Raw genomic sequence first — 22,377 nt, forward strand, 5'->3', positions numbered from 1 at the left:
TTCTTTTGCCAGAGTCATTTTTTATTCAAATATCTATACTTTTACTTGAGTACTGAAGACTAGTACTTTTGCCACCTCTGCAAAATACACATTTTAGAGTATTACTTTTGACTTACTGTTCTTTATCCTGTATAAAGTCGTGTTAAACGGGCCTCATTTTGCCCGCCAGCCTTATGTTGGTCACAGACATGTGCCGACCTCTGCTTGCACTAACACACTCCTACCAGCAGGGGGCTCTATGCACTAACACACTCCTACCAACAGGGGGCTCTATGCACTAACACACTCCTACCAGCAGGGGGCTCTATGCACTAACACACTCCTACCAGCAGGGGGCTCTATGCACTAACACACTCCTGCCAGCAGGGGGCTCTATACACAGACTAGCTTCATTTCTTAAAGTGACAGTCACTGTCTTTGAGGATGAACGAAAGGTATGTGAGCATTTTTCTGCTTTCTGCTCCAACGTAAAATTATCTAATTGTACCGTTATTGTTGATTTCTAGTGTTTGAACACGTTGTCTGAATATTAGCGTGTTGTTACGTTGGGGGGGAGGTTTGTAGGATATAAAATTAAAAAAACAACAACAAGAACAATAACTAAGAAACGCCCTCGACGTTAAAGCCAGGTTTGCTATTGTGTTGTAAACAAAGTAGCTAGCTGCTGTAGCTAATGGGACTAGTGCTGCTCGTGTTTAGCATTGGATTAAACACCGTATTTGTGGATTTTTACAACCAGGAATAGGTTATAAACACGTAGTTTGAGTCCGGGTGAGTATGTGCTGCTTCAGGTTTAAGGATTTCCTTCTTTTTTCCCCGTTATGTGACTCAGTTTTAATACGGTTAATCCTATATTTCCAGTCTGTAAATGTCATATTTTAGCTACATTAAATGCACGCTGTGGGCCTTCCTGTTTTCCTCCATCATCTCTACTGAGGGATGCTTTCATCGCCTTCCACTTTATTAGGCTGATGATGGAACTCCATGGTCACACATATCTGATGAGAAAACCTGTGTTTTTCCGTTTTATAATCTTCTGCAGAATGAAAGAGGATCTACTTTAAATTATCTGGGTGTTTGCATGGATTCACTGACTGAACCTCATGCAGATTTAATGAAACTGTCCTGATGGAAAAGAGAGATCGGAAGCTGGGATATTTGGCCAGGTGAGCAACTCACATGTCCATCCATCTATTCATACATATACAGCTTTTACCTGAAAAATAGTATTATTTCAGATTATATCAACCTGCAATTCCGGCCCTTTAGTGCAGCCATAGTCAACTGGCGGCCCGGGGGCCACATGCGGTCCTTAGTTTAATTGTATGTGGCCCCCAAAGTAAATGCACAAAATTATATTAAAATAATATATCTCTTTTGGAGTCATATTGTGTATTTCTGCTGTTGGTTTGTTTTTTGTAGTACTGTGGGTTTGCAGAGTAATTTTTGGGTGTTTTTTTTTTTTTTTTTTTAATCATTTTGTGTATTTCTTATTATCTTTTTGTGTAATTTGGATATTTTTGTATATGTCTGTTCTCTTTTTGTAAATTTTTGTGGTATTTTTTTATGTTTGTGTAGTATTTTCAGTTTTTATTTTTTGTGTTTTACTGTATTTTTTTTAAACGTTGTATATTTTAGTGTATTCTTGCCATTTTGTGTGTGTGTGTGTGTGTGTGTGTATCCGGCTCTTTAGAGCAGATATAGTCAACTGGCGGCCCGGGGGCCTCGTGCGGTCCTTGGTCTAATTGTATGCGGCCCCCAAAGTAAACGCACAAAATTATATTAAAATAATATATGTCATATCATATTGTGTATTTTTTTTTGGGAGTCTTTTTTTTCTTCTGTTTTTCTGCTGTCGGTTTGTTTGTTTATTTGTAGTATTATGGGTTTGGGTGTTTTTCTTGACTTTTTATGTACTTAGTAGTTTTGTGTATTTTTAATTATCATTTTTGTGTTATTTAGAGTTTTTTGTGTATGTCTGTTGTCTTTTTGTAAATGTTTGTGGTCATTTTTAGTGTTTCTGGAGTATTTTCTGGGTTTTTCTTGTCTTTTACTGTATTTTTGTGTATCAAAATAAATGCACAAAATGAGCTGTTTTTGTGGTTTTAAAATTAATTTTAAAGGCTTTTTCTATTTTTTTTATTTTACGTGAGCCCACTTACAATGAAAATCCTTGCATTGCTACTGTTCCCAACATTCTATGGTTTACATCCTGTTAAATATGCCAGCGTTTTGAGTCATGGCTCAGTGCTGCGATCATTACCATCGTCTCATCACAGCTGCATCCACTTTATATTAGTCATACGTTTCCGTTAGCAACATCTCACATTTACACTCAATGCTTTTGGCATCACTGTGAACTAAGATATCAGGAAATTATGGTGTGTGGACCAGGAAATGAGAAAAGATTCAAACATGCGTTTTCCTGTCATTTTGGGGTTATTGTGTTGTTGTTTTGTGTGTTATGAGTCATTTTATGTGTATTTCTGGTCATTTTGAAGTAATTTTTGTAGATATTTGTTGTCATTGTGTGTATTTTGCTGGCGTTCTGTGTTTTTGTGTATTTTCCTGTCATTTTGGGGGTTTTGTGTTGTTGTTTTGTGTTATGAGTCATTTTGTGTGTATTTGTGGTTATTTTTAAGTAATTTTGTGTATTTTCCTTACATTTTGGGGTTATTGTGTTGTCGTTTTGTGTGTTATGAGTCATTTTATGTGTATTTGTGGCCATTTTGAAGTAATTTTTGTAGATGTTTGTTGCCTTTTTTTGTATTTTGCTGGCGTTCTGTGTTTTTGTTTTTTTTCCTGTCATTTTGAGGTTTTTGTGTTGTCGTTTTGTGTGTTGTGAGTCACTTTGTGTGTATTTGTGGTCATTTTGAAGTAGTTTTTGTAGATATTTGTTGTCATTTTGTGTATTTTGCTGTCGTTCTGTGTGTTTTTGAAGAAATTTTGTATATTTTCCTGTCATTTCGGGTTTCTTCTGTTGTCGTTTTTTTGTGTTATGAGTCATTTTGTGTGTATTTGTGGTCATTTTAAAGTAATTTTTGTGAGTTTTCCTGTCAGTTTGTCGTTGTCGTTTTGTGTGTTATGAATCATTTATTCTTTAATGAGTAGAATTGCATTATTTGCTTCGAGGCGAATAATGTATTTTGTGTAAAATGACACTGTTGGATTAGCTTACCCATTAACTACGTTCAGTCTTATCGTCTCAGATTTCTAGCTTGGACTGCACTGACAGCTTGTTGCAAATCTGCTATTTGTCTTGTGTCATCATTTAATTGATTTATGTCGGTCACTTTGTATGAAAATAAATGATGGTGTGCAATATTAAGTCAGCCTCTCATTGTCAGGGATGCTGTGCATTAGAGCGTAATGTGATGTAGACCTTGAACTTCCTCAATTAGACATAATAATCCACCCTGGAGTTCTTTCAATCTAATCTGGTATTTATTTAAAAAGCTCCTGATCTGTTGTTCAATTTTGTTGCGCACGACATGACAAGAAGAAAATATGATCTCAACTAGGGTTGCAAAGGGGCGGGAAATTTTCTGTAAGTTTCGACGGGAAGCTCAGGAATTTTGGGAATATTCAAAAATACAAACTTTTCATTGAAATTATTTATTGGAATCAACTGGAAATTTGGAGTAATTTTAAAAAACTACGTCATATCCAAACATAAATATTAGAATCAATTTAAGAAATAACAATTACAAAAAAAAACATTATGTTTGAACCTAGAGTTCTAAAATACCAGGAATTTTAAAATTTAGAATCTTTCCTTGAGAATTAATGTGAATTACAGGTAATTTAGAAAATTGTAGGTTGACCCGTAAAGGGGACTTTAAATATAGTTGGGAAAATATATTTCAGTATCATCTAAAACACACAAATTAAAACTCAAAGCATCCAATTCAGCCTGCAGCAGAAAGTTAAATAAAAAAAGTCAGAGAAACTATTAATCATTGTGTAAATTACCAACCAATTCAGTTTTAGCAATTTTAGCAGTGCTCATACTTTCCCCCATATTTACATCACATGATGGCAGTCATTTTTAATCTCAAATTGTTAAAGAACCCAACATTTTTCCCAAATCCTGCAATTTTCTTCAAATTATTCCACAAAATTTCCCCAAATTACAAAAAAATTGGCCAAAAAATTAAAGTGAAGATCCTGCAGGGACTGATATCTGTCAGTGTTGTACATAATTTATCATTTATTTCTACATTTTCAGTAAATTCCAATAAGTAATTCCCTTAAAAAGTTTATTTTTTTGAATATTGCTAAAATTCCAGAGTTTAAATTCCCATTGGAATTTACCAGAAATGTTCAGCCCCTTTTCAGCCATAATCCCAACGACTTAAACTTGTTGTTAGTCACTGATTTTCCTTAATGGGCCTGTTTAAACGGAGAAAGGACATGTTGGGGGGGTAAAACTGATGCCTTATCTCTAACAAACACATCACAATGCAATGCTTCTCTGCTTCCTCACCAACAATACAAAGGTCACTTTAAGCTGCACATTTGTGATGCCAATAAAAGTTGTTCAAACATTATTGTTTACACATTCATTCAAAACGTTGAGACAAATATTTTGCTATTTAGTAACAACTCTATTCGTGAGCAGCAGGTTTGTTTCTTTATTTGAGCTCACAGCTGCCGACAGAGACACTTCCCCTCAAGTACAGGTTGCTTTGGACATTTCAGTGCAGAACTCATTGTAGCTCAGGGGTCACGTGCAGACCACTTTAATATGACATCATAGTGTATTATTAACAGATGGGGGGGGGGGGGGGGGTTGATTGTGATTGTTTCTGATCTGAGGGCCATATTCATGTTAACATTTAGAATAATGACCAATATGAGCTTTAATACAGGAAAGAACAAAGGTTTCTTTGCTTTTTTTTGTTGTCATTTTGTTTGTTTTTGAAGTTATTTTGTGTATTTTCCTGTCATTTTGGTGGTTTTACATGTTATGAGTCATTTTTGTATATATTTGTTGTCATATGTTTATTGTTGTAATTTTTGTGTTGTTTTGTGTGTTATGAGTCATGATTTTTTAATGAGTAGAATTGCATCAGTGTGTATTTTGCTGGCGTTTTGTGTGTTTGTGAAGTGTTTTTGTGTATTTTCCTGTCATTTGGGGTTTTTGTGTTGTCGTTTTGTGTGTATTTGTGGTCATTTTGAAGTAATTTTTGTAGATATTTGTTGTTTTGGTTGTTGTGTGCGTTTTAATTTTTAATGAGTAGAATTGCATCAGTTGCTTCTATGTAAGTCAATAATGTATTTCTGTGTAAGTTGACTCTGGTTTTGCGTTGTTGTTTTGTGTTATGAGTAATTGTGTCTATTTGTGGTGATTTTGAAGTCATCTTTGTGTAAATTTGTTGTCATTATGTGTTTATTGTTGTCTTTTTCTGTATTTTGTTGGTGTTTTGTGTGTTTTCCTGTCATTTTGGGGGTTTTGCATTGTTGTTTTGTGTTATGAGTCATTTTTGTATATGTTGATTATGTGGTAATTTTTTGTGTATTTTGTAGTAATTTTTTGTGTATTTTGTGGTAGTTTTAAAATATTTTTGTGTAGATTTCTTGTCATTTTGTGTATTTTGTTAGCCTATATGTGTTTTTGAAGTCATTTTGTGTATTTACTGTAATGGGGGGGGGGTTGCTTTGTTCTGTGGAATTATTTTGCATTTATTTGTGGTCATTTTGATGTCATTTTTGTGTATATTTGTTGTCATTTTGTGTATTTTATTGGCTTTTCGTATGTTTTAGAAGTAAATTTGTGTATTTTCCTGTCATTTTGTGTTATGAGTCATTTTGTGCATATTTGTGGTAATTTTGAAGTCTTTTTTGTGTATATTTCTTGTCATTATGTGGTTTTTGTAGTCATTATAATAATGATAATAACATGCTGTAAAGTCCAGTCAGCTTTTGTTACCAGTGACTTTTTATGCTAAATTCTTGAGCTTTAAGATACTGTTGGTGAAACAAAGTTTTTGCATTTGTATTTTTGTTGTTCATTTGGAGCTGATGTTGTGTCTTACCTAGAGAGAGAGAGAGAGAGAGAGAGAGAGAGAGAGGGTCTAAACACAGCATGAGAAATGCATTGAAATGTGATATTTTAGTTGCTTCCCAGATGTGTGCCGTTGCCTTTTGGAAAGGCCTGAGCTCAGATATTCTGCAGCCTTATCGACCCATCGCTCCTTTTCCATTAAAGCACTTCAACACTTACGCTACTCTATATGCTGCTACTTTACCAGCTGCACAAAATAGCTTTTAACAGCTTTCCACCAATCACTTTGCTGAGATCCTTCCTCAACGCAGTCGTATCTTTTGCTTGGCATACAAAAAAAAAAGTCTCAGAGTGCATCGTAGACTCTAGGGTTTGCACTTAGCAAATACCTTTGACATCCTCTTTACCCATCAGTAGGTAAAAGACAGCGCAGTTGGCCAAGGTACAAGGGAAAACTTTGACAACTCTTTCAGAGACCTTTGTTTTATCCAAACACAAATCCGTCTATCTTTATATTCTGATCAAAGTTTCTGGCTGGCCTTGTTTACTCGTGGCCTGAGTCAGGTACGGACAAAAATAGTGGCGTCAGTTGAGCTAAAGTAGATAATTTGGGGTTGTGAGATGAACATTTGCACACTCAGATACTTCTGCTAATCTTTTAGCTCAGAGTCAGCATCAAGAGCTCACGATAAACCTCCGAAAAGTGGTTGAATTGTTTGTCGTTGTTGTTGCCACGATGATAACAGGGTGTCCACGGGGTTTTAAAATGTGTTAAAAATGAATGATAAATCAAATGTTGGAAAAGCAAGGCTTTAAAACGTATTAAAAAGTCTTAAAGTATTAAACATTTTTTGAGAAACTATGAATCACTGTGTAAATTACAAATGAATTCAGTTGTAGATATCTGCAAATTAATACACAAATTCAATATTAGCAGGGCTCACATTTTTCCCATGCTTATGTCACATGATGGCATTGATTTTTTCTCCGAAATTGTTAAAATAACTCTTAATTTTTCCCAATTCCTGCAATTGTTTTCAAATTATTCCTTCAAATTACAAAAAAATTGGCCACAATATCTAAAAAATGTAAAGATCCTGCTGAGACTGATATCTGTCACTCTGCTCAACAAAAAAACTTTTTACTTTTAGTATGTTAACATTTATTATTGTAGCACCATGTTTGGTCACTTTTTAGAATAATGTCCAATCTGAGCAGTAATGCAGGAAAGAACATAGGGGTTTGTGTGTTTTATATGGTCATTTTATGTTTTTAAAGTAATTTTTTATATTTTCCTGTTATTTTAGGGATTTTACATTGTTGTTTTATGTGTTATGAGTCATTGTGTACATTTGTGGTTATTTTGAAGTCATTTTTGTGTGTATTTGTTGTTTTTGTGTGTTTTATGCAATTTTCTTTAAATTATTCCACAAAATGTTCCCAAATTACTGAAAAATTGGCCACAAAATCTAATAAATGTGAAGTGAAGATCCTGCAGAAACTGATATCCGTCACTCCACTCCACAAAAAAACCTGCAGAAAGTACGGTAATCTTTTGTACTTGATAATTTTGTATGTGACAAAACATTTGAGGAGCCAAAAGAGCCAGTTCTCTTAAAAGAAAGCGGGTGTTTCTATGTCATTTCAACACATTTTCATCCCACATACTTCGGTCTAAAACAATTCTGAATATTTTTACCAATCGTTCCATGATTATTCAATATTTACACTGTACATTTTTAGTTTGATCGGATGAATACTTTTGAGATATGGTCAATTTAGTGAAGGGGGGGGGCTTCCGATATCTCAGGAACTACACCACATAGGAAACTGAAATTTGGCCTCATGTAAATGATTTTCAATATTTGCGAGCAGTGAATTAACCCAAAATTAGGGTCCAAAATAAAAAAGAAAGAAGTTGCATAAAGAAAAAATGTTTTATATCCCAAGAAACTGTCGTCTTTATACTATAAATTAAAATGGGAATGAGATCAGATTATTTTAAGTATTTTTTCAGATTTCAAGAGACGGTCGCCCACCAACCAATGCATATCTGTGACTAATCATTAGTGATGTGAACAGTCTTATCTGAGCTGAGACATATGATAAGTTATTTACTGAAGACCCAAACATGTTTCAGACCCAAACCCCAACAAACCAAGGTTTGTTTTTTTGGAAGGTTTTTAAAAACGTATGATTTCTGTGTAAACATTTTTGAAGTCCCGGTTTTCTCTTCAGATTGAAACAAAAGATAAATGGAAAGTAAGAAAACCACATGAGTTTTGCTTCCATTACGTAACAGCAGAATATAAACAGACATTTGTATCCCATTCCCTACAGGCTGAAAAGGCGACGCCAGCTGAAGCAAAGCCAATCTGGGAAGAATGAGCAGAACTTAGCGATTATCTCCTGCGCTGATTTCCCACACGACGGCAATGTAAACAAGAAAACCGACGTAAAGAGTGTGACGGCCAAGCCTGTGGCTGGTTCAGGTAATACTTGTTGTCCATCTTGGAATTTAGAACTTTGCATGTGCTGATTTTCTGTTGAAAGTCTTTTTTTAGGGGTTGATTAAATTCTTTTTTTTATAGCAACATCACTAATTAAAGCCTCAATGAGGGCGAAATCCTTGTTAGTGGAACAGCGTCAGCAGTTTTAGACAGGCAGGATGTTGCAAAATCCCTATCCTGTTCTGTTTTACACTTGTTGGAAACCGTGACAGAGACTTTCCACAAAGTGTAAGATAAGCCCCCTTTCAAAATACAAGATGCAGAAAAAATTACAATACAAAACAAAACAAAGCAGACGGGACAAAATGCAGCCAATGCAGCGTGAAAAGTTCATCAAAACTCTAAAACATGGCACAAAGTGACTCCAAAACAGACAAAACTAAATCACATGAAAAAAAAAGTACACAAAATGACAACAAAAAAACACACAAAAACGATTACAAGTGTACGCAAAAATAACATTAGAATTTACGAAATGAAAACAAAATGACTCCAAAATACACAAAACTAGAAACTAAAACACATAAAATAAAAAAGGAAAATACACAAAATTATTCCAAACACGCACAAAACGACAAGAAATTAACAAAATGACAACAAAAACACCCAAATGATTAGGAGTGTAGACAAAAATAACTAGAATACACGAAAAGAAAACAAAAATTAGCAAAATGACTCTAAAACACACGAAAATACAGCTAAAACAAATAAAGTGAAAAGAAAAATGCACAGAATAATTCCAAACATCCACAAAACGACAACGAATAAATAAAATGACAACAAAAACACACAAAGACGACCACACAAAATAAACATAAAAAATATATATATACAGTATATATATATATAAAAAATTACTCTAAAACACAAAGAAACTACAACTAAAAGACATAAAATGAAAAGAAAATCATTCCAAATACGCACAAAATGACAACAAAAACACACACAGACAACTACATGACGTGTACACAAGAATAGAACAAAAATACACAAAAATATTCCAAATACGCACAAACCAACAACACAATACCAAAAACACACAGAAGACTACACATGTGCACAAAAACAACAAAACGACTTCTAAAACACACAAAACAACAACTAAAACACCTAGAATTGGAAAAGAAAATACACAAAATCATTCCAAACAAAACGACAACAAATTAATGAAATCACAACAAAAAACGCACAAAGACGACCACACAAAAAATAAACATAAGAATATACAAAACAATAAAAATATAAATAATGACTCCAAGACACAAAAAAACAACAACTAAAACACAAAATGAAAAGAAAATACACAAAATGGCAACAAAAAGCCATCTCCCTCCCTTCTGGCTTCTGTTTGGTGCCCTGCTCACCATGCTGTGTATAGCCCCTCCCTTCCACTAGATTGACCAATCAGATGCCACTTTTACTATGAAATTATCACACTGAATGATGAGTATACTGCAATATCGACTGTACGCCGCATATACCGTGGACTAATACACCAGTAGAAGCAACGACATCCTGGGGAAAGATGAAGCCCACACAGCTGGAGACAGGCTGTCTGACACTTAGTCATGGTCTCTGTGTTTCCACTGAAAGTCCAGCATTGCATTAATGGCTCCTTTGTTTCTGCTGACACTGCATGTTCTCTCGTACAAGGGTCGGGCTGTGTTTGTTTACAATAAGTGTTCCATCATGCACAGCAACGGAGAGAGGGGGAGAGAAAGTAACCTTTGGATATTTAGGATCTGCTTTTTAGTTTAAATGGATGTAATGTTGTCCTCACTCTCTGATTCGCTCACAGATCATGAAAGTAAAAGCAACAATCAGGCCAAGATGGAGAAGAGGAGACCACCAGGGACCGTGGAGTTCACCGTGAGAACAACAAACACATGCAGGTTTGGTGTTTTTAAATGCTACTTCACAGAATGGTTGGTCTCTCTCTCTCTCTCTCTTTTTCACAGGTGGGACCAGACGACTCGTTGAACAGTGTCGCACTCAAGTTCAACATCACCCCAAACAAACTGGTTCAGCTGAACAAGCTCTTCTCACGCAGCGTGTACACGGGTCAGGTGAGACATTCCCCCCTGCTCTGTCCTGCGTGACGTGCACGTTGTTCAAAGACCTTCATAATAAAATGTGCTGAGGATTGCCTGTTCTTCACGATTACAGAAGCTGTTTGTTCCTGATGTGTTGCAGTCAGAGAGTAACTCTAAGTCTCCAACTTCCTCAGACCTCTCCCTCCCTAATGGTGTTTCAGAGGAATCGTCACATGTAAGATCATGCAGCTTTAAAAAATGCTGGTTAGCAATTACATGCTGCCTCTTCAGCCCCAACGGACCCGCCCGCGGGGGCAGCTCCAGCTTCCATGACTATCACAGATCTAAATGTTGAGAATAATGAATTAAATCACGCATTCTATACCTCTCCGTAATCCTAGGAAACTCAGCTAAAACTGTAGCCAACCCACATTCAGAACAAAACACCACAGCACACACACCAGGCCATTAAGTTCAAAGAGGGAAAAGACGACAACTCCATAAACCCTTCCTTTTTCAGTCCTATGCTTCACAAAATAAACACAGAGCTCTGTAACAAGAGCCTACGTGAAACTATAGGCCAAGCTGAATCCACTGATATACAAGTCGGGTATGTTACGTACCAAAACACAAAATCAGAAAATACACAGCGGCAAAAGTCAGCAGTGATGACAAATTGTGTCTTTCCTTTGTTGTTAATTATCAAAAGTTGCTCCAATGTGCAAAAAACTCCATATTTTGATAAATCCAAATCATGTCGTCAGATAGATACCACCATTACAGATATCTAGGCATTTCTCAGTCGAGAAATTCGTCCAATGTGGCGCATAGCGCTCATGCATAAAATGGCAGGTCCCTCCTTTATCCAACTCTGATTGGCCAGAGCTAAAACCCACCCCCTTAGTAGTGTTTGATATTACCAATTTCTACAGGCTCTGAGCTTTACAACGCTGTGTCAAACATTCCGATTGGTCAAAACAATACTGAATAACAGCCCTGCGTAACGGCACCAAAGAGTGGATTGAAAAATATTATTTACGCATGGCACAGCATAAACCGCAATGAAAATGGATATGAGTTTATTTCAAGCCAAATTGCAACACCTAGTGGTCAAAAATAAAACTAGCAATGATTGGAATCAATTTGACTGACATATTACAGTTACACACTTGTTTCCAAACTTATTGAAAGCTTTGGCACAGTTGTGGCAAAGTGGGCTTCTGCCTGAACTTTTTTTGTACAAAAACATGTTTATCTTTGGCTTAATGTTTATTATTATCACCAAACTTGCTGCAGTTGATGTCCATACATTAGTTTATTTTTTTACTGCTTTTGTAGCCTTCCGTATTGAGAATTGGCTTTATATTTGATGTAAATCTTAAAAATGTTTTGGACGGACTACAGATTTCTGTATTTGAAACATGATTTATTATCACTCAGTATTTCCAAAATTTCACATTGTCTGTAACCACTAAGAGCTAGAAGCTTAGAAAAATGTTATTTGTTACGAATATGTGATTTTCGGAGAAAAGTGGCTGCGGCTTAAGAGGTTAAATTTAAGTTTGTGCTTTGTGAACAATGCAATCATAATATTCTTTATTCATATTCCACATTATGTTAGCGCTCGGTGATGAAAAAAAATACACACAATTTTGTTGTTTAGGCTCATTTATTGTTTTCATTGATTGAGTCATACACCAAAATCTATTTAAATTGTTAAAACATGGCTTCTCATGTCAAATATTATGTGATTAAACAAGATTAATTACTTAATTAAAAAGTGTCTAATTAATTAGATTTTTTTAAAATGTATCAAGTCCCACCCGTATTGTTTTCTCACTGATGTTTCTCATCTCACAGGACGGGCTAAACTGCATGTCAGCGAGGTCCATCAGACGAGTGCTGTCCCCAAACTCTGAGGATGAGAGCCCGGCGACCGTTAAATTCATCAAAATGAGCTGCAAGTACTTCACTGACGGGATGGTGAGAAGTTTTATACTGACGTCAACTGGCCAACCTTTCCTCCCAATTACTTTAACAGAAGATAAAATCTCTCCCTCAACAAAAAGAAGAAGCCAGGAAGGAAATAGAAAAATTGCAAATGAGGAGTATCGGCAGGAGGGAAGGAATTAGGGAAACTAGGAGCAGGAAGTGTTGGAGGAGGGGGAAGGAATCCAGGAAGTAGGAGGAGGAAATGCTCATTCATCACCAGTCGGTGTGTTTGTGTTGTTTTTATGTTACAGGGAGTGGTGGGAGGCGTGCTCATTGTGACGCCCAACAATATCATGTTTGACCCCCACAAGTCAGACCCCCTGGTGATCGAGCACGGCTGTGAGGAGTACGGCCTCATCTGCCCCATGGAGGAAGTGGTGTCTGTGGCGCTGTACGACGACGTATCGCGTATGAAACTCAAAGACGCTCTGCCATCGTAAGCCCTCGGTCCGAACATCATCCCTGGCTGTAACCATGGCAACTCCACTTCCTTTCATGTTTTCTCATCCAATCAGTGTGCTTGTTCATATTTATCAGTTTTCCTTTTGATGAATCATCTTTATTTCACTGCTGATCATTTCCATCGTTAATTCAAGCTATTTGATTCGTCATGACTTTAATTTAAACACATTACACCACACATGTCAAACTCAAGGGCCGGGGGCCAAATCCAGCCCTTTAGGACACCGCTCAAGTAAAAATGATAGGAAAAAAGCTTGAAAGTTTTTGTAAATGACCAACTAATTCAGTTCTAGTCTTCAATATATACAGAACTCAGTTTTCCAGTTCTTATATCACATGACAGCAGCCATTTTTAATCTAAAATTGTTTCCAAAATTGGGCAAATTTTCTTCAAACTATTCCACAAAATTTCCCGAAATTCCCAAAGTCAGGGAAAGGTAAGTGAAAATCCTGCAGGGACGGATATACGTGAAAGTGCAAACCAATAATGTTAAATTTGCTCTTTTTCCTTCAGTCTGGTCCGTATTTGGCCCCTGACCTAGAATGAGTTAGACACCCCTGCATTACACCATATTATTTTGTGGTTTTTTTATGTTACATGTCATGTTAATTTTTGTTGCATATTTTGTTTTTGTTTTTGGTTTTTCTTGTTGTCTCCACCCTCCACCATCGTCTTTGTCGGTGTGTTTTCCTCCTTGGAACCGGCTGCGCAGAGACCTACCCCAGGATCTGTGTCCTGTGTACAGGCCTGGTGAGTGGGAGCAGCTGCCCTCAGAGTGCGACTTAAACCCCTTCAGCCGCTACGAGGCTCTGGATCCAAAACGGCCCATAGTGTTGGATGATTTCGAATCCACGCTCTCTGAAAATGGTGAGATTAGATACACAGGTTTGCACGGCTTTTGTTAAAGCTGCTCCGGACGATGAAGGTCAATAAATCGAAGATCATTTGCTTGGAAAAGATGAAAAAGCATGAAATTGAATGCAAACACTCTTTTTTTGACATTTTCATGAAGGTTTTGCGCATTGCATTGTGGGATGTGGAGTCCTGTAGACCAGGTGTTTTCAACAGGGAGGGGGTCGCCAGATGCATTCAAGAAACTAAGAATATTTTTTGAACAATTTGAGCTAATTTTTGCTTATTTTTACCCTTTTTCTGCAACTACACCAAACTTGCCACATTTTAACCTATTTTCATCATATTTTTGCTGCTTCTAATGCATTTTTGCTACATTACTCCCATTTCTGACACTTCTCCATCAAATTTTAATGCCTTTTTGCAAATATTTTTCCACTTTCAATATATTTTCAGCACTTATAATCCCTTTTCACCACTTTTCCACCTAATGTTGCATATGTTGACCCATTATTGTCACTTTTAACCTCTTTTCACCATATTTCATGATTATTTTTGCCAATTTAACCACATTCATGATTTGTCATGCCCATTATTTACCAGTAATTGTTCCTACTTTTTAAATTACATTACTCTAATCCCCCATTTTTAAGCCAATATTGACACTTTTAACACTTTTTCTGTTCATTTTTGGCCACTATAAGTTGTAACTTTAACCAATTTCTGTGGTTTTTAAAATCCCATTTCAACCCCCATTTCTGCCATTTTGGTCACTTTTAACCCACTTTATGCCAACACATTTTTGGTGTTAAATGTCTCGCAGATAGAAGTGATAGAATTAACGGTAACAAACTACAACAAAAATTAGATGCAACCATCTATGGGACTCCACATCCCATAATGCAATGTGCCAAACTTTTCCAACAACGTCCATTGACTTCAACTTAAAATTGACACTGTTTGTAGTATTGATTTACCTATTGTGAAAAATCTGAACATGAAAATATCAGGTATGATATTCATGACAATATTTCAATATGGAGAAGACATTTTTCATTTCAGTCAGAAACTGGAAAAGTTATTTTCCAAACTTTTATTTATATTTGTTTTTATAATTTTGTGTAAATATCAAATTCACATTTTTCAGTATTAATACAGATTTATTTTAAAAAGTGAAACAAAAACCATGGAGTAAATAAATTAATTCACTTGACCAATCATGCATTTAAAAAAAAAAAACAACATATATATATATATATATATATATATATATATATATATGTGTGTTGTTTTTTTTTTTTTATTATTCAAGCCAGGCCATAAAACAAACGCAAAAATGGAAATGCATTATGTCTGTATCTGGCTCTTGAAACAAGATAAAAAAATAAAACATAAATTCCCAAAATAGAATGGGATAAAACTTATTTGAAACCACCCCAAAGTAAAAAAAAAAAATACAGCAATATATATGAAGTATATTTTTGTCTTCAGTGAGTTCACAGGCGGAGCAGATGGAGAAATCTCCGTCCGATGAAGGATTTACAGAGCTGGAGCCGACTTTTAACGGGAGCACGGAGGAGCTGGAGAGCGCCTCCTCCAAAACGCACCGCGCCAACACCAACGACCATCGCAAGCCCTCAGAGCCAAGCTCCTCCTCTGGTCTGACCGACATCCAGGGGAACGCGACCCTCCACCAAACCAAGGGGAAGCTGGACGACGAAGAGGATGAAGGTGTGGCTCAGAACAGCTCCATCGAGGAAGTAGAGCGCACGCAGGGTGAGACCAAAGAATCTGAAGAAAAGCTAGTGGAAGCCTCTGGGAGCAGAAAGGTGAGTCTGCAGGAGGTTGCAGAGGTTTGTAAGAAGACGGAATCAGAGGGAGAGAACTCTGAGCGAGCTGAGGGACTGAGTGAGGAGGAGAAAAGGAAGAAGCTCTACGAAGCAGAGATGAAGTCCTGGCTGCTGCAGAAGATGCAGGCTCCAATAGAAGGTACGCATGTTGTCAAAAACAGACTTAACCCTCCTATTATCTGCAAATATTAACACATTTTACCTTTGGAGTCAATCTGACCCCCAGTGGTCAATCTGACCCCAGGGATATTTGCCCCCAGAAAAGGATTTTCAGAAAATTGTTTATCAAGTTTTTGTGTCAGTCATATTTATAGAATGATTTTCCTCATTCACATCCCCCAGCTTCAGTTTAACATTTTTGCTTTGAAACATTTTCGAATATCTTTAAAAAAAAAATAAATGTATTAAATATTTGTAACACATTTTACCCTTGGGGTCAATTTGACCCCAGCGATAATTGCCTTCAGAAAATTGTTGATCAAGTTTTTGTATCAGGCACTTTGTTTATTTGTTGAATACATACAGTAAATAGGCCAGTGATAATGAAACCTTAACCTGTGTTCTAGCGCCACCTTTGGGCCAAACTTTTAAATTAGAATTAATTTATCCTAAATAGATTTCATCCAAATTTTCTCAAATTTACAGACATTATTGATCAAACGAGTATGAACCCTATTGGTTGTGGTGATGATATTCCCTTTCATTCAAATCTTTTCTAATTTGTGGTGCACATTCGTGACTCACAGAACAAGCCATTTTGATTGATGTTGATGACCCTCCCATTTTCCTCTCATAAACATGTTTATTTACTTATTTTTATTTCCTTTTATCAATATTTGTGGCTATTCACTATAAAGTTTCAGACACATCCTCCTCTACGTCACTTTTACTGTGAAAGAGCTGTTCCAAAACCTCAATGAAGTTTTACACAGCTAAAACAGCTTGGGGTCAGTTTGACCCCAGAGGAACACCAATGCGTGCAATATGCATTCAACACAAAATATATCATCATGATAATTGCATGCTTAATCAGTTGTACCCATGAAATTAGGAAAAGTCATGAAATATGAAACAAACAAAAAAACAAGTCCACTTTTTAAATGATAAACATTTAATGGGGTCATATTGACCCCAAGAATAATAGGAGGGTTAAAGAAACCTTTCTCTGATGATAAAAGAAAACGATTACTGATGAAAACTTGACTTTTTTCCAGACATGCTGTTTTCATCAGAGGAGAAAAGCAAAAACCCGCCCATGTTCCTCTGCTTCAAAGTGGGAAAGCCCATGAGGAAGTCCTTTGTGATTGGCATGACTTCCAGCCCCGCCCCCTCCTTTGGAAACCAAGGAAAGCAGCCTGAGTATTGGTTTGCTGTGCCACAGGAAAGGTGAGGCTGGATGATAAGTGGGAAACTCATCCTCTTCCTGTTGTCTTCATGAGAAACTCAACAAAAAGCCCTTCATTGTCTTTGCACCAGGGTGAACGACCTGTACTCGTTTTTCGTCCAATGGTCTCCTGACGTGTACGGGAAGGATGCGCGAGAGCAGGGCTTTGTGGTGGTGGAGAAAGAAGAGTTGGACATGATCGATAACTTCTTCAGCGACCCTGCGTCCTGCAGCTGGGAGGTCAGAGGTCACACACCTTCTGCCTCCATGTTTAGCAACAATTCGATTCAAATCACGATTTGTTGTTGCCGATTCGACTCATGGACGACATTGGTTAATTTAGAACAATTTGATCTGAAATCGATTCAGTAACTTTTTAGCTAAAATAATAATGTAACCAGTGTGAGAAAAATGGAACACAAAACGGAACTGGATACAAAATGACAAAAACAAACTTAATGAATAATTTTTAAAAAAAGAAGACAACAAAAATATAAGAGAAAAAAACACTAAATGACAAAAATATTTCTTAAAAACTACAACAAAAATTCACAGAAAGGACTCTTAAAAACACACAAAATGAAAGAAAAGACACAAAACCACAGCAAAAATTCACAGACAACAAAAATACCTCACAAACACACATCACGGCAACAAAAAGTTAGTTTTCGGAGGAAAATACCACCTGAGAGTCTGTATGATTTTAGATCAAGTCAAACAGTATCCTTATTTGCAACTTTTCCAAATGTAAGATATATATTTTATAGCTATTTTTGTATTAAAATACTTTAAAAAACTAAGATTTTTTTTCTAACAATTTGAGCCTCTTTCTTTACCATTTTTCTGCAATTGCATCAAACTTTTCATCACTTTTTCTTGCCATATTTTTGCTTTTTTTAATGCATTTGTGCTACATTACTCCCATTTCTGCCACTTCGTCATCAAATTTCGATGCCTTTTCTGCAAGTTTTTTCCACTTTTAAGACATTTCCACCACATTCCCCACTTATTGTTGCTTGTTTTAGGAGTCGCTGCATTCGTTACTTTTCAGAACAGCATTATATGGATTTCTGAGTGCGTCCTAACCCAGACCTTCACCTAAACAAGCCACACTACAGAACTCACTCACACGTGCTGTCCCTTAGAGGAGAAAAAGGCAGTTGACAGTTAAAATGTTGCATCATTGTGTCTTTAAAATTGTGCAGATTATCACCATCGATGAGGCGATGCGCCGTCAGAGTTTTGGCAGCTGTGATGGAGAGCTGTCGGCGGACGCGCTGCCATTGCTTAGCGAAGCTAGTGACCTGCTGGAGGACACGCACATCGAAAAGGTACCATGAAGCAGGACCTTCAGCACAGTGAGCTTCCTCCTCTTCCTCCTCCATCCGCTCCACGTCTGACTCTCTAATGAACTTTCCGCTCTGCAGCTCGCCCATCGTCTGCCGGCCCGTGTGCAGGGTTACCCGTGGAGGCTGAGCTACAGCACGGAGAAACACGGGAGCAGTCTGAAGACGCTCTACAGAAACCTGGCAGATGTGGACAGTCCTGTGCTGCTGGTCATTAAAGACATGGACCATCAGGTAGACGAGGTTTGATCAGCGTTAAAATGTCCACATTAGTGTGAAAATGACACAAACACACATTTTTCTGTTTGGTTTTGCTTGCAATTTCCAACAAATGAGTCACAGAACTTGCACATTACACAGGATATTAATCTTAACTTAATATTGTATTTAACTTGATCATTTAATTTGTTTGGAAAAAAATTTCTTTGGTTAGATTTTTGTGGTGAAATCACACTTTACTGCAGAGATGGACCACTTTTATTACAGCAGGGGCCACAAAAATGCCATTGTCTGATCCATGGGCCACATGATCAACATTGATATTTAGAATAACGACCAATCTGAGCATTAATGCAAGAAAACAATGAAGGATTTTGTGTATTTTTGTAGTCATTTTGTGAATTTTTCTTTCATTTTGTGTTTCTGGAGTCGATTTTGTGTAATTATGATGTTATTTTGTATATTTTAGTGTATATTTGTTGTTGTTTTGTGTGTTTTTAGAGTATATTTATGTAACGTTGCTATCGTTTTGTGCATTTTTCTGTGATTTCTGCATGTTTTTAGGGGTTATTTTGTGTATTTTTCAATATTCTATGTGTTTTTGGTGTCGTTTTGTGTATATTTTTGTGTGATTTTAAAAATATATATATATTTTTTTTATATATATTTGTTGTCTTTTTGTGTGTTTTAGAGTATATTTATGTCTTTTTGTGTATTTTTCTGTGATTTTCTGTGTTTTTGGAGTCATTTTTTGATTATTTTGGGGGGTGTCACAATAGTAACTTGCTATTGAGAGAATTAAAATTGTTCATTTTTATTCACAAAATTCACATTTATACATCAATTATTAGTACTACTATCATAATGCTTTTAAATTGAATCTGATTTTCATTCCAGATATTTGGAGCTTTTTCCACTCATCCCTTCAGAGTCAGTGAACACTGCTACGGCACGGGAGAGACGTTCCTGTTCAGCTTCTGTCCTGAAATGAAGGTTTGAGCCTCAGTTGTTGAGCAGTTAATGTTTTTATATTTTGTTTTTCTAACGTTTTTAATCTCAGACAAATTTTGCATGAAATTTTAGGTCTATCTGTGGACGGGGGAGAATTCTTACTTTGTGAAAGGCAATATTGACTCCCTGCAGATGGGCGGAGGAGGGTATGTTATGATATAATGACATCTGTCCAGTTAGTGTCAGCTGTGACGGCATATTAGAGCCACATTAACAAAAATAAAAATCTTTCATGATTAAAGTCATGATAGTTTTATATTAAAGTTGGAGTATTTCGAGATTAAAATTGTAAAATTTCAAGATGAAAGTCATAAAATTTCAAATTGTAAAATTTTGAGACTAAAGTCATATTATTTCAAGATGAGAGTCATAAAATTTCAAGGTTCAAATTGTAAAATTTTAAGATTAAAGTCATTATTTCAAGGTTAGTCATAAAATGTTAATATTAAAGTCAGAATATTTCAAGATTAAAGTCGTAGTATTTCATGATTAAAGTTGGAATATTTTGATATTAAAGTCATAATATTTCATGATTAAAGTTGTAATATTTTGAGATTAAAGTCATATTATTTCGAGATTAAAGTAATTATTTCAAGAATAAAGTTGTAATATTCTGAGATTAAAGTAATTAAATCTGATAAAATTATGACTTAATTCTCGAAATATTATGATTTTAATCTGATAAAATGAAGACTTTAATCTGATAAAATGAAGACTTTATTCTCAAACTATTTCATCTTTATTCTCATAGTGCTCAGATTTGTTTTTATTTTAAATGTGGTCCTAATACGCTATAGGAGTCCGCAGATGTTCACAGTGATGTTTATAACGCCCCCGACCCCCCCCCTGCCCGTGTCCATCCTCTCCCCCTCCCCCCTGCAGAGGGCAGCTGGGTCTGTGGCTGGACGCCGAGCTGTACCGAGGCACCACTAAAACCTGTTCCACCTTCAACAACCAGCCTCTGTCGTCACAGCAGGACTTCAACATCCACAGTCTGGAGGTGTGGAGCTTTGAGTAGTCGCCACCAGCTGCTCTAGCTGTGCTCACCTTCAGATTTAAAAACTCCCCCTACGCCTTCCTTCGCTGCTTCACTCGGTGAACCCGACCACCCTCGATTAGCACTAAATGTTGTGTGTGAGGTGTCCAGACTCCAGATGAAGAAAGCTCGTGGAGTTTCTACCGAGGAGGGCTTTGTTGATTGGCTCAGACGTGCGTATGTTGCTCTCAGTTGATTGGCTGCCTTAGACTTCAGCCTTCGTTAGCATGCAGTCTGCCTTCCTGCCATACGCTAAGCGTTAAAAGATTACGACGTGTTGCCAGGTTTGACATCTGGATGTGAGGGATTTTGAAAAACGTCGCGTTGAGGTTTTCCCTTGACAAAAAAGAGCGCGTCATACTTCTGTATGAAAGTAGGAAACGTAGCCGAAATCAGCTCGTCTGATGGTAAAGTTTGTGTTTTTCTGGGGAATGTCGTAAAACCGTTGTCATGGTGAAATGTAAGAAGACGAAGACAAAGGGAAAAGGAACGTTTTCAGCGATGGTTTTAGTTTTTTTTTTTTTTAAACATGGTGTTTTAGAAAGATAAAACTGTTTACAGTGGAAGTGCTGACTGACTTCCCCCAAAAACGATGCGCTGTTGTCTTATTTTCACTTTTTTTTTTTAATATACATAATCAAAGAGCGTCATCTGCGATCCAAAAATGTTTTGCGTTGACCAAATATGACGCTTTTTAATCTCACATTTGTTGTATTGCATATTTTGTAAAATTCAACATATTTTCTTAGTTTTTTTAATAATTTTTTTATTTTTACAGTGGCTTTTTTTATAGTTGTGTTATTATAAGTATGTTTTGTTATGATAGAAATATTTTTGTTGATATCAGTATTAAAGTCATATCTCCCCCTACTGGCCAATCTTATTTTTAGTCATATTATTCCACATCTTACAGTCAGATTAATTGTTTACTTCAGGGTAAAATGTTTCTGCCTTTGTTAGGAAGGGATGGCCTGCTATCATATGCCACTAATAAACAACGACATTTACAAACGTATGTTTATGCGGTTTGTATGCGACACAGAGGTTTGTTGTCGTGTATTGCAGTAATCAATTGTCTGACACTATTCCATCCCCAGCCTCATCCTCCATTAAGGCCCTGTTATGGCTTCATGTAAAAATTAAGCTTTTTTTTTTATGTTTAGTGTTGCAACTGTGAATGTACCCCCCTCCCCCCCAATATTATTTCCTGTGAATTTGAAACTGCTGTGTATTGTGAGACCACTTTTATTTATTGTGTTGTTTGCGACTACATTTAATCCTGAATAAATGTTGAATATATACCTGTATGATTTGGGGTTGTGGTGTTCATTGGGTGGGGGGGCATTTTTAAGATAATACATTTTGTTTTATTTTATTGTATATAATTAATGAATAGCGAAAAATGGGCATGAGAAAAGTATCGAAACAGCATTTGAGACAGGAGAGCAAACTGCTGCAGAAGCTGTGTTGCCAGGTTGGTTTTAGATTGCGTGGTAAAGGTGGATTTTTGACAGTTTCTGAATTTTGACAGCTCTATCTGGCAACTCTGAGCATCATGTTTGAAGGTAAATAAACAGACAAACTACTCACTCATTCATGGACTTAAAATACTTTATTCAGAGCACATCAAATGCAAAATTAGAGCTTTGTTTTGATAGTTAAATACTTGTGTTA

The 22,377-nt window shown here is 36.4% G+C and overlaps 1 protein-coding gene across 4 annotated transcripts; it reads left to right on the top strand.

The window, feature by feature from the left end:
• The first annotated feature begins 387 nt into the window (after nt 1–387).
• Nucleotides 388–22,010, top strand: ncoa7b (nuclear receptor coactivator 7b). 4 transcript variants are annotated; one of them, XM_028439848.1, is made up of 17 exons: nt 388–434; nt 1,043–1,166; nt 8,348–8,499; nt 10,316–10,386; nt 10,476–10,583; nt 10,684–10,785; nt 12,411–12,533; nt 12,794–12,978; nt 13,718–13,872; nt 15,349–15,846; nt 16,922–17,093; nt 17,184–17,331; nt 18,297–18,422; nt 18,519–18,671; nt 19,554–19,649; nt 19,740–19,813; nt 20,550–22,010. In XM_028439848.1, the coding sequence occupies exons 2-17, from the start codon at nt 1,129–1,131 to the stop codon at nt 20,683–20,685; spliced, it is 2,337 nt and encodes a 778-aa protein (XP_028295649.1). In that variant the 5' UTR covers nt 388–434; nt 1,043–1,128; the 3' UTR covers nt 20,686–22,010. The 4 variants fall into 4 exon arrangements, with proteins under 4 accessions (XP_028295649.1, XP_028295652.1, XP_028295651.1 ...); XM_028439851.1 differs by having other exon boundaries at nt 13,718–13,755; XM_028439850.1 differs by having other exon boundaries at nt 13,751–13,872.
• Nucleotides 22,011–22,377: the final 367 nt, after the last annotated feature.

Source organism: Gouania willdenowi, chromosome 24 (genome assembly GCF_900634775.1).
Source record: "Gouania willdenowi chromosome 24, fGouWil2.1, whole genome shotgun sequence".
NCBI lineage: Eukaryota > Metazoa > Chordata > Actinopteri > Blenniiformes > Gobiesocidae > Gouania > Gouania willdenowi.

Coding starts and splice junctions, on each gene's coding strand:
- ncoa7b (XM_028439848.1), top strand. CDS start 1,129: ATGGAAAAGAGAGATCGGAAGCTGGGATATTTGGCCAG. Junction 1,167..8,347: donor AAGCTGGGATATTTGGCCAG/GTGAGCAACTCA, acceptor CATTCCCTACAG/GCTGAAAAGGCGACGCCAGC. Junction 12,534..12,793: donor AGTACTTCACTGACGGGATG/GTGAGAAGTTTT, acceptor TTTATGTTACAG/GGAGTGGTGGGAGGCGTGCT.